This window comes from Megalobrama amblycephala, linkage group LG24 (assembly GCF_018812025.1).
Source record: "Megalobrama amblycephala isolate DHTTF-2021 linkage group LG24, ASM1881202v1, whole genome shotgun sequence".
NCBI lineage: Eukaryota > Metazoa > Chordata > Actinopteri > Cypriniformes > Xenocyprididae > Megalobrama > Megalobrama amblycephala.
In genome coordinates, this window is record NC_063067.1 from 13,354,505 (window position 1) to 13,372,668 (window position 18,164).

Sequence of the window (18,164 nt, forward strand, 5' to 3'; positions counted from 1 at the left end):
AGCATGTCACATCCCAAGGGACCAGTAGCTTGAATGCCTTTGTGGTCTCTTAAACAGACATCGGAGTGAAGCAAGACAAAACTGCCACGGGTTATTTGGACAAAGACTTCACCATATCAGTCTATAAAGAGTGTGGAGATGAAGCTAGTGTAACAAAATCTACTACTTTAATTGTGGCAGAGGTTTATAGGAAACATATTTGTCACTTTTCAAAGACACTTGCTTTAATGTGTCCCTTTATTTTTACATTGCTCCTATGGCCTAGTTCTTGTCAACATGTTTTATGTTATTCGGTAAAATAAAATTTTTTTAAAATTCAATTTTTTAAAATACACGTTGTTTACCAACTCAATAATCAGTTTAGTGAACTGAATGGAACGCAAAACGAAACTACAAATAGGCCTAGATTGAAATCCTTAGATTAAATTTAATATCAGTTTTGTTTTGTTTTTTGTTTGTTTTTTACAATTAGGTTCCATGTGCCTGCATTAAATATCATTTAAATATTTTCTAAACACACCGTCTACAAGACAAACACCACTTGCTGAAAACTACATGTCCTGAAGACCACTTCTTTCTCCAGAATCATACAAGGAAAACTACATGACATGTATGCAAAATTTTTGTAGATTCACACGTGGCCATTGCTGGTCTAATGTGAAAACCATGCTGCATATTATGTCTTCGTCATCTACGAATGACATAAATTATAGAACTTGACTATAACTAGACCACTAGATGGCGATAAAGAACCAAAAATGTAATTCCTGAGGATTTTCTTGGTTTTTCACTAGGATTTCACTCGATTTTATGTCCTATGATGTTCAGCATACACAGTCAAACAAAAAGTGTTGACTTCATAACATATACTGTTTATGGCTCTTAACCATTAATTTTACAGCAAAAGATTTTAATCATAGTACACTCCCCTCCAAAAGTATTGGAACAGTGAAGCCAGTTCCTTTATTTAAGCTGTAGACTGAAAACATTTGGGTTTGACAACAAAAGATGAATATGAGACAAGAGCTCAACATTTCAGCTTTTATTACATATGGATCTGATACACAACTTTGAAGGTAGCACCTTTTGTGTGAACCCACCCATTGCTCATGTGACCACAAGTATTGGAACATGACTGACATGTGTGTTTTATTGTCCTGGTGTGTCTTATTACATTGATTATTCAAACAATAAATAGCACTGAATCTCTGCGCTCAGTTTCAGATTTGGGTTTTGCCTGTGCAGACTACATTTATAGTTAGATGTGTAACCAACATACAAATCAGAGAGCTGTCTATGGGTGAAAAACAAGCAATTGTGAAGCTGAGAGAAGATGGAAAATCAATCAGAGCCATTGCACAAACATTGGCCATAGCCAGTACAACCATTTGGAATGTCCTGAGGAAGAAAGAAACCACTGGTGTACTAAGTAACAGACCTCGAACGGGTAGACCAAGGAAAACATCAGCAGTTGATGACAGAAACATTGTGAGAGCTGTAAAGAAAGACACTAAAACAACTGTTAGTGACATCAGCAACAACCTCCAGAGGGCAGGAGTGAAGGTATCACAATCTACTGTTCACAGAAGACTTCATGAACAAAAGTACAGAGGCTACACCAGAAGATGCAAACCACTCATTAGCAAGAAGAATAAGAAGGCCAGGCTGGAATTTGCCAAAAAGTACAGAGACGAGCTTCAAAAATTCTGGGTCAAAGTTTAATTCACTGATGAGACTAACCTTTACCAAAGTAATGGAAAGGCTAAAGTTGGGAGAAAAAAATGATCTACTTGTGATTCCAAACATAAAAGCTCATCTGCAACACACAGTGGAGCCGAGGTAATGCCATGGCTTGCATGGCTTCTTCTGGCACAGGCTCATTAATCTTCATTGATGATGTAATATTTTGTCTGCCAATTTACAGAAAGATGCAACCAATGGGGTGCCTTTCCCAAAAGCATCCTAAGCCAAAATCGTTGTTAAAGGGATAGTTCACCCAAAAATAAAAATTCTGTCATCATTTACTAACCCTCAGGTTGTTCCAAACCTGTATAAATTTCTTTGTTCTGTTGAACACAAAGGAAGATATTTTGAAGAATGCGAAAAACTGAACTGTTCTGGGGCACCATTGACTTCCATAGTATTTTTTTTTTCCTACTATGGAAGTCAATGTTGCCCCAAAGCAGCCTGGTTACAAACTTTCTTCAGAATATCTTCCTTTGTGTTCAGCAGAACAAAGAAATTTACACAGATTTGGAACAACTTGGGGGTGAGTAAATGATGACAGAATTTTCATTTTTGGGTGAACTATCCCTTTAACAGAGTTCAACGATTTCGTGTTTCCCGAAACCATAGTTCAAACGAACATTAGCAAACTGCATCGCAAACTTGTGTGGTTGGAACGACAGCTCTCCAGCTGTGGTTAGAAGCATAATTTCTTGTTTTTATGACATGTGGACTTAATAAATCGTTATCTTGAGCAAAATAAGCAAGCTGACATTAAGTACAATATATAGGCTATCTTTTATTTCGAATATATACAAATGTCGTTTACATATTTTAGTTTGTCAAGAGATTTTAAGCACCGTTTTTGAAGAGTGCGCATGTGCGTACGTGCTCTGGTACGTAAGAACGACCCTATGATTGAATCTGGAAATAAAGCAAAATAACTAGTCCTCAGATGCCATGTCCGTAATTTATAGCAAAAAATCTATCATTAATTCGATCTCAAACGGATTAATTTAAAGAAGAAAGAAGTTATTACTCCAACTGCGAGACATCATTCACCAGTGTGATTGAACGACATGTCAAGTTTACTTTTTTTTACAGTCTATGGGTTTACTACAATACGGTTTCGGGAAACAGTCGTGACTAGCTAGGTAATTTGTTCAACGATGCATCGTATTATGGTAGTTAAGCAGCGAGTTATGCAGTTATTGCAAGCAAAGAATTTGCAATTAAATATTAAATCTTATTCACTTTAATCTATTTTAAGTCAATCTGTTCCAATATTTTGGTCACACGAGCAATGCTTGGGTTCAAACAAAAGGTGCCATCTTCTAAATTGTGTATTAGATCCATGGAAATAAAAGCTGAAATGTTGATCTCTTGTCTCATATATTCATCTTTTGATGTCAAACCCAAATTTTTTCAGTCTACAGCAGAAATAAAGGAATTGGCCTCACTGTTCCAATAATTTTGGAGAGAAGTGTATATCTCACAAGTGTTGTGGCCCATTGCTGCCCTATATGTAGTGAGAAGAAGAGCAAAGGAAGTGAAAGCATGAATGCAAGAGAATGAGAGCAAGCAAGGAGAGAGAGGCAGAGGGAAAGAGAGCAGGTGCACCAGATCACACAAAGCCCAGCAGACTAAGGTTGAGTTCCATATGACACTTTTAGCATTGGGGCAGAATAACATTCCAGCTGGAAGCATTTAAGAGTGTTAAATCACTGGCTTGGTAATGACATTTTGTCCCCATACATCACTGAAAGCGAGGGAAGGAATGTCTATGAGGTAGCCCTGTCTTTCTCACAGGCATTCCTACCCATTTCCACAGCACAGTATAGCTTAGATGAATGTAGATACTTCAAAATAACTAGCAAAACAGATGAGGTCTGGTGCAGCTTTTTAAGTCCTTTTACTCAACTATTGCAAATAACATAAATCCATAACATATAAACTGTTATTTTAAACTTTCTATTCAAAGAATCACTGAAAAAAAGTATCATGATTTCCACAAAAAAAAATATATAGTGGCACAACTGTTTTCAACAATAATAAGAAATGTTTCTTGAGAATCAAATCAGCATATTAGAATGATTTCTGAAGGGTCATGTGACACTGAAGACTGGAGTAATGATAAATTACATTTTAAAATATATTGAAATAGAAAACAGTTCTTTTAAAATGTAATAATATTTCACAGTATCACTGTATAATATATATATATATATATTACTTTACACAATATTACTGTACTTTTGATCAAATAAATGCAGCCCTGGTGAGCATAAGCATAATAAAAACATTATAAAAACTCATACAGACTCCAAACATTTGAACATTAGTGTAATTCTTATACATTTTAGGCAAAAACAGATCATTCAAATGTTTCAAATTAAACATGAGAATAAAAGGCATTAAAATAAACAGAACTAATTTTCCATCACTTGTCAGTCAATCGGTCGATAAAATACTTCAAATTTCATTTAAAATGAGGTACACAACGAAGAATGTCACGGTTTCCAAACTACCACATTTAGTTCAAGAAAATGTTACTTTAAAATTCAAATGTTACACTGTATATGAATACTATAATAAATATTGTCTGTGATGTTATTCTCTTGCAGTTAAACTCATCTTACAATAAAATAATGGCATTTTAAGTTTGGTACAATGGCAGAATTATTATTCTTTCTCCTTCCATCTTTTATTCAGACGTAAAACGCACCATGAAGGCTCTCGGGATGTCTCCATATGCCAAGCATGTGATCTTGTCATGGAGCACCAAACCACTGCACTGTGAACTCTTGTGTCTCGTCTTCTGGCATGATACCTCCCCAGCTCCCCTTTGTCCAACTCTTTCATGTGCTGGTGAGTGCTGTGAAGTCTGATGGGGGGACATGTGTGAGCGGGAATAGGTCGTGACCAGGAAGGTCATGCTGCGTGGGGTGCTTCTTTCTCTCTTAAACCTGAATACACTGAGACTATTAACTACATACAAACCAGGGGTCATGGGCAGACTCAGTAACTGAGCTGATTTGGAATTACTTTGTGTCACTCATAGCCTAATAAAAATATCATGTGGTAGAAAGAGGTCTATTGACCCTAGATGAACAATATAGGAAATAACTTCTGCAAGTTTTATTGTAAATTTATGATTAGGACAAGTTACAAGCTTATTTGGGTCAGTGGCTAATTTGAGTGTCCATGAAGTAAAGAAAGGGAAAAATCAGGTAAAAATAATGCACAATACCACAGAAGTTTATGGGTCAACGACACATCAGTGACACATAATCCTCAATAAAAAGGAATAAAAAATCATTATGGTAAAAAAAAAATGTTTATTCAATTTTAAGTACAGTTTTAAATGTCATGTGGTCTAGCAAACAAGTATAAAGAAACAATACATTTTAATTTACACATCTAAATCTTATTTTCAAAAAAACTTTTTCAAAGTTTTTTTTTTGCAAATAATGTATATTTAATTTTTTATTTATTCATAAATATAATTATGCTTTAGGCTCACACCACATTAGTGTTATTTTAGTGTCATCGTTTTTGTTTTTATATTTTGAAATAGATTTCATTTTATATTTTCTGTTTTCACTTCGATTTTAAAGTTTTAAAGTAATTTAGTTGTTTTTGTTATTTTTATTATTTTTTTTTAAAATGTCTATATACTATTAATTTTTAGTTTATTTATAGGTATTTTAGTACTTTTAACTTTAAACAAAAACGAGATGTGTTGCCTTGGCAACTGTATAGACTAGCTGTAGCTAGCTTATTTTTATTTTATTTTAAGTCACAAAAATATTTTATGGTTTTAGTTTTAGTTAATGATACAGTATAATAACCCTGCACCACATGATTTTTGCCACCTGAAGTAAGCTGATTTTTCATAAAAGGTTAAATGATCTTTTATGTTAAGAGACTTACTGACCTTGATATTCAAAATATATTGAATTTAATTTTAAATCAGAAATGAAATACATGATCATCATAGAAAATGGGTATTCAAGTTTCATTGTATGGGAGAAGTGCATTTCTAATGCATTTTTAATAAAATTAACAGATAGGACAAACAGAAAAACAAACAGGTGTCACAAAATTGGCTCAATTTTCTACTAAGAAAATTGGCACAATATCATCTCTTCCGTGTTTAGCGGTACGGTGAGCGTGGAGGTTGTACCTCCTCTAACAAGACATGTCTCAAGGTTTATCAGCATGTGATAGACTGGTTGTTTTTTTGCCATAATCAGTTTGTCTGGACCTTCCCAGAAAATGTCAGAGAAGAAAGAGGTCTGTTTCATGTAGATGAAAGTAACATCCCCAATTTTACATGCTGCCCCAATTGGTTTCACTAAATCAATCTGAAAGACTAGTGCATGAAGAGAATCATTTGATGCCCCTTGTGGCTCTCCTTAACTGTGACTTTTGCCCCTTGCGTGTGTACTTGCTCTTTTAAAATGGCATATGAAGAGTTATGGAAGAAAAAAAACGAGGGCATTAAAAGGATGTATGATATTCTGGTGTCCAAGTTTTATCAAATGACTCATCAGTTCCTGTTTGAAACTTAAAAACCTTTGACTGAAACATCTAAACGACTTATTTTCCCCAACTTTACCACTCAAGTTCCTTTCTAAAAGGCCAAGACTGAAAAGACAAGAACCTGGATGTTAAATCTATTCATTTCACTGTTATAATTTTTATGACTAAATATAACGCAGAGTAAATTCAGTTATAGTAACAACGGTAAAAGAAAAAAACATGATTGTTAAACTAAATCAATATGTCTAGAAAGCCTAAACATTGATTTAATCCTCATTTTTACCCTAATTAGTCTGAGTGAGTTGGCATGCATTAAACAGGGCATCGACAATGAATCCAATCAAATTACTCTGCAAAATTTGTCTCAATTTGGTGTCATTCACTGTTCAGCAGCATGGAGGTTACAGCCAAACACTGAAACACAAACGTTAGTTCAATTGATAATCTGATTTAAGAAGAACATTTCCCAAATTCCCCAAAACCCAAGAAGGCTGTAATTCTTATTTTAGAGATGGAAGTTGTGGTAGATGCTATTTATATATATTATATAAATATCTCAAAATTATTTAATTTCATTTCATTCTGGGATATCAGTCAAGACTGTAAAATAAAATAAAATAAAATAAAATAAAATAAAATAGAAGAACCTAAAATAAAATAAAATAAAATAAAATAAAATAAAATAAAATAAAATAAAATAAAATAAAATAAAAAATAAAACTGAAGAAAAAAATAAAATAAAATAAACTTACAGTCTTGACTAATTCTAATTCTGGGATATCAGTCAGGATTATAAAATAAAATAATAGAAGAACATAAAATATAATATAATATAAAAAATAAAATTGAAGAAGAACATAAAATAAAATAAACATTTACAGTCTTGACATTCTAATTCTGGGATATCAGTCAGGATTATAAAATAAAATAAAATTGAAGAAGAACAAAATAAAATAAACTTTTACAGTCTTGACTAATTCTAATTCTGAGATATCAGTCAGGACTGTAAAATAAAATTAAATTAAATTAAATTAAATTAAATTAAATTAAATTAAATTAAATTAAATTAACTTTTAAAGTCTAAAAATCGTAAATGTGAGATATTTGGCACGAGTGAAAAATCTCATCATTCAATACAATGTGTGAATTTTCATTTATTTGAAAAAGTAGTACTCATTACTAATCACAATCGCATTTTCTCACATTGTAAAGACAGAAATCACCAGATGCAATGTGAAAATAGCAATCGGACAGGACTCGTGTGCAATAAAACTATAACTTTTGCGAACAAGCCAACTAAACACACAGTCTTGTGTTTGCACAGGCGTAAACATAGCTAATTTAGTATGGTGGTGTATTTTTTGCGCTTTTCAGAGTGTTATCAGGTCATCCCAGCATCTCTAAGTTGTTTGTTCATAGATGATTATGACTGGAACAGACAGCTTTGGAATCCAGAAGAGCATGAGACCTTCATGCGGGGCTGAGCCACCTCCGGGATCAATGTCTGCATTTTGTTGATCAAGAACTGCAGATCCACCATGCAAGATGCATTTTGTTTGCTAAATAATTATCTGAAGTCTCTATTCATTTGCAGATTTTTCACACACAAAAAGAATGCATGATAATGACGTTGTATGGTTGAATAACATCTTCAGTCTTTATTTGGCACAATAGGTGATTAACAGAGTGAGATTGCTTCTGGTGCTTCTCTGTTTACTGAATGCTTTGACTTTGCTTTATTTTTATGTCTTAATGTCAATTTCCCAATAGAATGCAATGTAGAAATATTTTAGAGTATTAAAAAGTTTCAAACGATTGATGCATTGGCAATTAAAATGTGACTATTCCACTGAGTCTAGGGGTTCGCCATCTAATGACTAATATGTTAGTCATTTTATCAAGATCCACGTACTACACATGGCCTTGGAGTTTTATGTGCCTTAAAGGGATGGTTTACAAAAACAAATAAAAATAAAATGTACTCACCCTCATGTCTTTTTAACCTGTATGATTTGTTTTTGTATGGACATTTTTTTCCATATAGAAGTCAATGGTAACCAAAACTGTTTGGTTCCCAACATTCAAAATAGATTTTCTCTTCAGCAGAAAAAAAGAAATTGAGTAAATGATGAAAGAATTTTCCCTTTTAGAATTTTCCCTTAAGTACATTAATGCTAAATAGTGTTTGTATTTATTATGGAACTTGCATGGCCATATAGCTATATTTTAGTTACATTTGCTCTGATTAAACTGTTTTAAGTCTGATTATGTGAGAACAGAGAGAGTCATAACATAAAGTGAGTATTAACACCATCAGTTTGGCCAATTACAAATGATCAACAGGATGAAATCACAATAACTTTTTTATCAACAGCACTCTTTGTACTTAATATTAACATTATGGATAAGCAGCTAGCTGATTTTCACTCATTTGCAGCAGACAAATATAGGTTAAAAATTGTCACAGTGTTAAAACTCTAGTTGTGAAAATGTAAACAAAACATAATTTTATATCATGCTTAGTGAAAACTTCAACTTTATTAATAGTCACTCTTTTCCTAGCATTGTTTTGAACTGTCTACAGCAGGTGTCCAAACTCTGTTCTGCAGAGTTTAGCTCCAAATTCCCTCAACACATCTGCCTGGAAGTTTCTATGCTTGGTAAGACTTTGGTTGCATCCGAAATCACATACTTCCCTACTATAGTAGGCGAAAAACAGTATGTGTCAAAAGATGTCCACTGTAAGAAGTATTATTTAAACAGTAGGCTACTCATAAAAGAGTAGGCAAAAAGTACCCGGATGGCCAACTACTTCTGGCAAGATTCTGAAGGGTGCATACCATCCCATGATTCAAAATAAATAGCTTACCTATTCAAGAGAGTATGCGGGCCTCCAGGAGCAGGATTGGCCACCCCTGGTCTACAGCATGAGAATTTTAAAGATAAAACAATGCTTTACCACCATCTACTGGATAAAGAAAAAAATACATCTATCTGCACAGTGACGTTGACGTCAGTTTTGTCCATTGAAATGACACGTTAGAGGGGACTAATGTTATTGAACATACTGAATAAAGTAAAAGAAATAATATTTTAACTGTAAAAGAAGTGGACATGCAACATGAAAGAAGAGAAGGAGGAGGATTATGTGAGAATTCATTTCACTCGACTGTCAATTGTCAATAAATATGTATCTATTCATTAATTCATTGGCATCAAACTATTGTTTGGCCAAAAGACAAAGAAAAAACTTTTTTAAATCAAAAATTTTACAAACACAAATTACAAACTTTAAAACAAACGACAACTTAGGCTATATAGGCTAGCCTAATAATAATATAGCCTAGCTATCCTTTGTTTTATTTGCCCAACAGTTAACTTTAGTTTGGCATAATATCATTCACAAAAATAATCTAATTTAAGACATTAACTACAACTAGGCTATATAAGAAACATCATTGTACCAGGACGTTTGATTCAACTGATAGACACTCAACAAAAAGTCCCGTGTGATAGCATAGCTAGCCCCGGTTTTTGTCTGTCATGTTGGCTCCTGGTATTAAGACTTGTATGGCTTAATATAACGTAAATGATGTCTCTTATTGAAATATGTAGTAGAAAACCCATTTACGATTTACGTTATTTAAAAAGTCCATGGCATATTTGGACAATGGTGGGCGCCATTTTGTTTAGGTGCACAGTGCGTTCTATGTCGATGACGTCAAATGGTTGCACTCTGTGAGCTACTGACGCTATTTTTACCGCAACACAACTCGGAATGTAATATATGATGTCACACTGAGCTGCTTTTTGTTGTAATTTTCAGTCGATGAGCCACAAGAGAAGCGATGTAAGTCTTTACTGTTTTACTAAAGATGAGGAGAAAAGAATGGAAAGTTGTGAAGAATGTGGATGAATAAAACTTCCTAAAGATCCGCGTCTTTGTTCTCTTCTCTTTAGCCCCGATGCCTTTGATACTTTTTTATCTGTATGTTTTGGTGCAACTGTAATCTAGTAATGCATACAAGTCTTAATAACAGGGGATCCCTTTAGTTAAGCCTAATTCGATCGTAGAATGTCCTTCAAAAGCATCATAACTTGAGTAGCTAGGGGCTACTTGAAAACCAACACAGATAAGTTCATGTATGTCAACCTCGTGCACCTGCAGCATCACCTAAGCTTACTCAGTTTTATTTGCTGACACCTAGCGGCGTAGATGTAGAATCAAGCGAAATAACTTTGAGTCATGGGTGCTGCCTGCAGTTTCACAGCTATGCTTTATTCCAGGAGTGAAAATTACCTTGATTACAGAAATAAAGAAAGAGTTTAGCCTTAGACAAATCTCAGTCCAAACAGTCATGTTTACAAACATTGAAATGCATACACATTGCACACTAAAATCGGTGGCAGAAGCATTGCTTTTCTATGCAGGAGAGGATGCAGCAATAATTCCTGAAATTGGTCTTCCACCCTTTGCCTCCTAAAGAAAAACACTCGTATTGACAAACTCACAGTAGGTTAAAGCACGTTGCATTCACACAGATTTTAAGCTCCATCACAAAGCCTGAAACATCAGAGCACAATGCACACTTATGATGCAGTCTGGCTCCATCCAAGGGTCTTTTGAGAATCTCATGGTGGGAGAGGAAAGTTATGTCACCAGTCCTCCGCCTGCAGCCACAACTCCATTAAAGACTGGTTAGTATTTATTTGAGAGGTTTATTCTGTTAAACAGTGGTGATGTTTTTTGAACAAGCACTGCAAAGTCAGTACTGGGAAAAAAACCAGCAAGAAAGTCAGCAAATCAAGAAAAGAAACACTAATTGTTAGTATGAATTTTAGGTCAGGAGAGTCATGAAGGGACTACATCTGATTTACCTCTGGGGTCATCGCTTACTACATCGTCAACTACATCTGTTTTGCAGAGCCACGGATAGATATTACTCAAAAAACAAAGACAGTCATAAATATTGCCATTTTCATTAAAACTGTATATATTTACACTTTTTTTTACTAGAGTGAAAACAACTTGTTGAGTGTTCTAAATGTTTTCCATTTCCATTATAGATGCTGAAAGGCCAAAATGGTTTGGAAATTAGTTTGGACCACTAACAGAGAGTGATCCATCTAGTGTAATAGATACAGTCGTGCTCAAAAGTTTACATACCCCTTGCAGAATCTGCAAAATGTTAATTATTTTAACTAAATAAGAGGGATCATACAAAACAGTGGCCCCACATTCCCATTTCTCCTCCCCGGAATCAGGCCCGGTACTAGGCTTGCTTGACTGGGCGGGCAATCACAAATTTTGGTAGGGCAGCATTTTCTAGGCTAATATTCATAGCTAACTTTTTGTTTTTTTGATTCATCAAGAATCGTCTTGTGGCTAACAAATTATAGGCTATAGCCTAATTTGTACTGGCTATGTAGGCCATGTGAATTATTTATGGACATAATAAGGGGCGGAGCCAGACATTGTAAACATTCGGGGCTTAACCGAAATCTATATTTGTCCAATGACATTTTAACTTACTGACATGAAAGGAGCGTTTTTTGTAGTATTCTTGGTTAAAGTTCATAAAATGTACATTATATATCATCATCTAGGGGGGTCCGGGGGCAGGCCCCCCCGGTAAGAAATCTTTGTGTATTTTAAGGTTAAATGCATCAGTCTGGTGCACTTTGGAAGCTCAAAACTGAGAGCTTCAACCCATGTACAGAGTGCAAATGGAACAAAGAAACAGCATTGACTTGTACCTGGTCATGAAAGAGGGCTCAAACATCTTTTTATTTGTGATATAGAGTCTCAGTCTACATTGTATTTTCGGATGCACACTTCTCTTTAAAACACGCAGCACAGAAACCTCAAACCTGAAAGATTCAGGGCTTTTGGAAAAACATTTGGGGTTCCAGCCCCCTTAGCCCACCCCTAGCACCGCCCCTGGATATAATGTTCAAATTATTCATTGTTAACGAAATTACTGAGGAAATGTTCGCTGACAGCTATCTCAGCATGCAGAAAATATGTTCGGCTGATGCAGATGTGATCCTCATTGTGATATTTTTTTTAGGCTACTTGCTTGAAGATTAGGTGTAAACTTGTTTTCGACGTGTTTTCTGATTAATGTTCGTTACTTCCCAGTTCGCATGTTTTTGGATTTTAAGTCCATTTTTGTGAGATTAAATATCATTATAAGCATAATATTCACTTTTTTTTCTGTGATTAAAGTGGCCGATCCTTATTCAATAGATAAGACGTTTTTAATGTTTATGTAGGCTTATTCATTTTTATTGTTGGCTGCACATTTTTGGGGGGGCACAAGGAAATTCTGGGGGGGCAATGCCCCCCTAGCCCCCCCTAGACCCGGCCCTGCCCGGAATGCGATTTCTACCGCGGGAGAACAACCGAACAATCATAAAATGAATCCATATGAATTAAGCGGTTTAGTCCAAATTTTCTGAAGAGACTCAATCACTTTATATGATGAACAGATTGAATTTAGGCTTTTATTCACATATAAACATTGATCAACAAACATAAACAGAAGCTCAACTGAACCTGCTTCACGCGCGAGAACAAACCTCTTGCGGAAGCTCAAACGTGCACATGATTTAGTAAATCGAGGGAAGGAATTAATAAGTCGTGCACGCAATTACATTTTTTTCTTGCATGTCATGTGCGGGGCTCCATACATATGGATTAGTCTTACAATCTCTTTATGAACTTTTTGAAGTGTCCGTTGCATAGCTGTCTATGGAGGGACAGAAAGCTCTCAGATTTCATCAAAAAGATTTTCATTTGTCTTCTGAAGATGAACAGAATCCTTTTGGGTTTCAACACGAGGGTGAGTGATTAATGACAGAATTTTCATTTTTGGATGAACTAACTCTTTAAGCCTTGTCTGTGAAACCGGAGGACTAATGTTGCGTATTTTGGTATTGCTTGACTGGAGTAGTATGCTAGTATGCTTTTCTAAATTCAGCCCTTGTGTTAACTCTCAGCTTAATGAGGCACAGGTGAAAACAACAAGCTGATTGAGGAATAGATTTGATTGGCCAACCAGCATCAGCGAGTGATTCAGTAGTGAGTACAAATAGCATAGTTTGTCTCAATACACTTGTTAACCTTTATAGTCAAGGATCCTTCATTAAATGACATTTTTGGCGTTTGCTTGGGTAGTAAAGTAAGCTCACCATGCCTTGGACAAAGGGCATCTTGCTTTTCACAGTGGTTGTGATGACACTGATTTCATCTTTAAGGGCTGGTCCTGTGGCTTTTCCTGAAACTGGTGCTGTTCATGGAGCAGTCTTTGAAAACACAATCCCTTTTGGCAAACTTTTAATAGGTGCTCAAGGTACAGTATCTGACAAAGAAAAGGGAACATCTGAACTTAAATCAGCAGAACAGTTTGAATATTGGTCAAATTTAATCTGAATATTTTTTTTATTTTATTTTTTTTTAAATGGGTCTTTTTAATAGGGGGGGCTATAAATTAACATGTTTGGGGTTTTTATTTCTTAATGTGCTGCTGACTTTTTTAAAGAGCGGTTCCACCTTGCTGATGCAAAGCTGCATCGTTTGGGTCCTTCTGTGCGCTGTGGAAATGATTCAATGACCTTGCACATTCCAGGGGCAATAAGAACACCACACTTTCTGGTTGATCGAGGTAAGTTGTTTTGGGCTAGTGAGTATGTGGTAGTTTATTTTTCTTTTAAATTCATAGATTAACTCCTCTCCACCAGGAGATCGGTCAACAGTGCCTCTGTCTGAGATGCCAGCCCGCTGTGGTTTCTCACTGAAGCGGGCACGCAGGGATGTTTCTCTTGTTGCTCCATACCAGGGCTGTCATGTCCGACTACAGGTTAGTGTGCATGCTAAAGATAAATGCGCTGTAGCTCTGCTCTGACCATGTGAAGAGTGAGCCTTGAATGATTGAGTTCTTTTTCTCTTCCTAAATCTCCTAACAGGAAGGAAGTTATGTTCTGCCACTGTATGTAATGGGGGCTCCGGTGCAAATGTCTTGCCCTGCAAGTCGCCTCATCCCTACAGTGTCCTGCTTTCCCTCTTACATGACTATCTCACTTGGCATCGGAGTAGATGATGTTAAAGTTAAAGGTAAATCACTTAATTTGCATCTTATGTAAGTCGATAGGTGTTTGAGCTTGACTTTTTTTTTTTTTTTTTTTTTTTTTTTTTTTTTTTTTTTTTTTTCCTTGTAGTTGATGGATCATGGCAGCCTTTGTTTTTAACATCATCTAAATGCTCATTCACACTGGAGACTGTTGATGGTTCACTGGTTGTCACTGCACCATTCATAGGAAACTGTCTGGAAATTAAGGTGAGAATAATTAAGAGTGCACTTGTCTGATTTTACATGTATGGTAGTTGACATTTTCATGTCTTCCTCAGGATACTGAAATGCAGCTCTCTCTGATGTACGGTGACCAGGAACTGACACTTTCTTGTCCTGTGACTCCAATGCCGGCCCCAACCATTGCTCCTGTCCAGGACCCTTTGAACAGTCAACAAATGTTTTACCCTTTCCCATATGGAAATCCCTGGTGGTATCGTCCACATTCTCCTGGTTACCCTCTACCTCCCACTGTGCCTCCTACGACAACTCAAGACCCTAACCAACAGGTGTTCCCTCACATGTATCCCATGTCAATGTTTGATCCTTACTTGCATTCTAGTGGTTCCGCAGCACAACGGCCCAGGTACCCGATGTTTCCTCCCTATATGTACCCCTTCAGGAGCCCAGTTGAAGCAACAACGACCCCTTCCACGACCACCGCTGCTCAATTTGAGCAGTTTGCAGGTTATCCTCCAATGTACCCAAGGTTCTATGGGCGTCGACCCTTCAAGCCTTTTGTTCCTCCTGGTGTAAAATACCCCTTCATGCCCTAGCATCCTCAAGATCCAGGATTTTCTAGATCTCATTTTATCAAATATTTACTGTAACAAACAATGGGAATAAATGAGTGGTTAAAGCACCTGGCATGATCCAGACATGACTTTTTTTTTTTTTTTTTTTTTTTTTTTTTTTTTTTATGGTTGTATATTGCTGTTATAAGTTCACTGGTTATACTTTAAATTAACGTAAAATGTTTCTATACAGTACATAAAACAAATGGGTGTGTATATACATGTACCTCTATTTATAGGTAATTTGTCAATTTCAGCTTTTACACAAACCTTTAAACTTTTGTAAACCTCTCACATTGATATCACGCCATTTTAGCAGGTCATTATTGTTACTGAAGAATGCTACAAAATTGTGTAGTATCAATGTTACTGTACAACCATGTAGGTCAACTTGATAAAATTGGATCTAAATTGGCACAATGCAGAAGCTGTAAGAAGCACCTGTTCACTAAAAGAATCAAAGTAATGGTGCTGAATATGATTGTATCCATAGTCCCTGGTGTAGGGCCTAAATTTGGACCAAACTTTTGTTGGTTTTTTTTTTTTTTTTTTTTTTAATTCAGATGTAACTTGTTCTGGCACTGTTCAGCTCGTGGAATGGTTTTTGCTCAACGGCCTTTGGAAATTAACAGGACAAAATGGTTTGGCTCTTCACTCTGATTTTTGGACTGCTTCCATAAATCTGTCACTTCCCATGGTTCTATCTCAAAACAACCCTTAAACCACAACAACCTGAACATTCAGGCAATTGATGGCTTTCCAAAAACTCTACCTGTGTTACGCCATGCAAGCTGGATTGAGGAAAGAGTTTAAAATGGGTTGTCCAAACTTGCTTTTACCTATTTGTCTGAACTTTAGCATAAATGAGGGCTCTGGGGTAGGAAGTGGATTCAATGGAGCCTTGAGGTTATGATGCCCTCTAGTGGTCTGCTGGAGATGGACATGTTCATTCCAGAGAAAAAAATATAGGCTTATCAGGGCTCGACATTAACGCTTAATTTTTTTGAAGAGGCAAGAGAAAAATTTTTATTTGTCCTGATTAAAACAATAACAAAAATAGCTAGGGAATCACCAAAACGCAAGCATGATTCTATTACATTTAGTGTAAGTGGTGATTGATAATGGATAATAATATATAATGTCTAATGTGCTGACAGTAACCAGGTTGCGCTATTGTCTGCTGTAAAAATTCAAAATGTGAAGTGTTTTTATATTTATAACATATGATAGTTATAGAGTTCTTTTATCCGGGTTAATGGAATCACGATTGAAAATGTGACACCACTTTTATACATTCAATACTAAGTTAAGTAGGTCTAAATTCAATACAAGTTAATAAAGTCACTTACATTTTAGACACATTACTGACTGTTTTTGTTCTATTTCAGCAGCGAAAATAGTTCCAAACAAAGATCACAGCAGAACCATAGTGCGTCTCTCACAGCGACACTCAGCTGCGTTTTATTACTGAATGATTCAGCCGTTTGAACAAATCGTTTGAATGAATGACTAGGACAGTCTCTTGCCGCCACCTACTGGCGATTCAGTTTCATGTTTATATTTTCCCAACATTTCTTATTTGTATATTCAAGAAAAGAATATCATAACGTTATTTAATGCAGTTGTAATTTTTCAGTGTAAATTATTTAATTTGATTCGCAACACTCCTGCTTTATTTTTCTTATTGAATTTATTGATCAAATGTAAAAAAAAAAAAAAAAAAAAAAAAAAAAAAATTGAAATATGTAATAAGATTTGAGGAAAAACACTGTTGAGAATATTTCTGAATGTTCTCCTTAAACGTCCAGGTTTTTTTAAAAATGTAATAGGAACGTTTTTTCTTGGTTATATGAAAGTTAAAGAAACATTCCATTTTATAGCCTAATTCTTCAAACATTGTGAGAATGTTACTTTTGATTGTTCAATGAACATTCTGAAACAAGATTTCAAAAGTTTTAGACAAATGTCACAAAATGACATTTCCTGAACGATGTATAAAGAATGTTTTTGAACCAACGTTTTAAGAACATTATTAAAGACCTGAAAATCTGAACAAACGTTGTTAACGTCACTGGAATCTTGAACCTGAGCCAAAGTTCTGAGAACGTCTGTTGGCAGGGAGGATGCTTACACTATATGCAGTGTAATGCGAGTTCAATATCATACATAATAATGTAAAATGCTTAATCAAAATATTAACTAAAATGCATAAAATACATTTAAATAAATATTTAAATGAAAATAAACTTACTAAATACATACAATAGATGAATAAGTTGAATAAGTTTACAAATAGCCTACACTTGGTGTGGACGACCGCTTGGTTTCTGCAAACAAACAGGCATGTGGTCTAACACCTTTCGGTAGAAGCTTACAAATGGCTTGTCAGAACAGGATTAAGCAGGAAACCCATTTTCCGCAAACATCACGTTTGGACAAGAGATGGCGCTGTTCGACTGTTTCAATAATTCAAAACTCTATTGCTAATGAGCTGTAGATGGCGCAACGTGCTATAGAATGATAAACGTTTAGCTTTCATATTCAATTTTACTAATTACTTAAACGAAGGCGGTTAACACCAGTTAACCATAAAATCCATGTGCATACAGACAATATCTTTTGGTAGTTATGTGGTCACACACACGATTTGACATACTTACATTAAGGGAAACAGCACTCATTTTGGTAGTTCACCACACCACAAACTCGAGATAGACGACGGTAGTAGTGACTCACTGAGGGCAGCTTACTTTAGAAATCTTCCACTTCTTTGTAACATTTCGCACATTGATGCGGTGGTATTTTAAAGGAAGTGACTCAGGCTGAAGTTCCAAAAGCTTGGCCGTCTCCTCATTATAACATCTTTGAGCAAACAGCACAGAGATAAAGACACAGCAATCACAATAAAGCTGATATCACCTCTCAACATATCCTTCATACCGATAAGACAATGCAGGTGCCAGGCTTG

At 35.5% G+C, this 18,164-nt stretch overlaps 1 protein-coding gene across 1 annotated transcript; it reads left to right on the forward strand.

The window, feature by feature from the left end:
• The first annotated feature begins 13,335 nt into the window (after positions 1 to 13,335).
• On the forward strand, positions 13,336 to 15,264 carry LOC125259910. The gene is made up of 6 exons (XM_048177909.1): positions 13,336 to 13,625; positions 13,815 to 13,937; positions 14,014 to 14,132; positions 14,239 to 14,386; positions 14,491 to 14,609; positions 14,681 to 15,264. The coding sequence occupies exons 1-6, from the start codon at positions 13,466 to 13,468 to the stop codon at positions 15,176 to 15,178; spliced, it is 1,167 nt and encodes a 388-aa protein (XP_048033866.1). The 5' UTR covers positions 13,336 to 13,465; the 3' UTR covers positions 15,179 to 15,264.
• Positions 15,265 to 18,164: the final 2,900 nt, after the last annotated feature.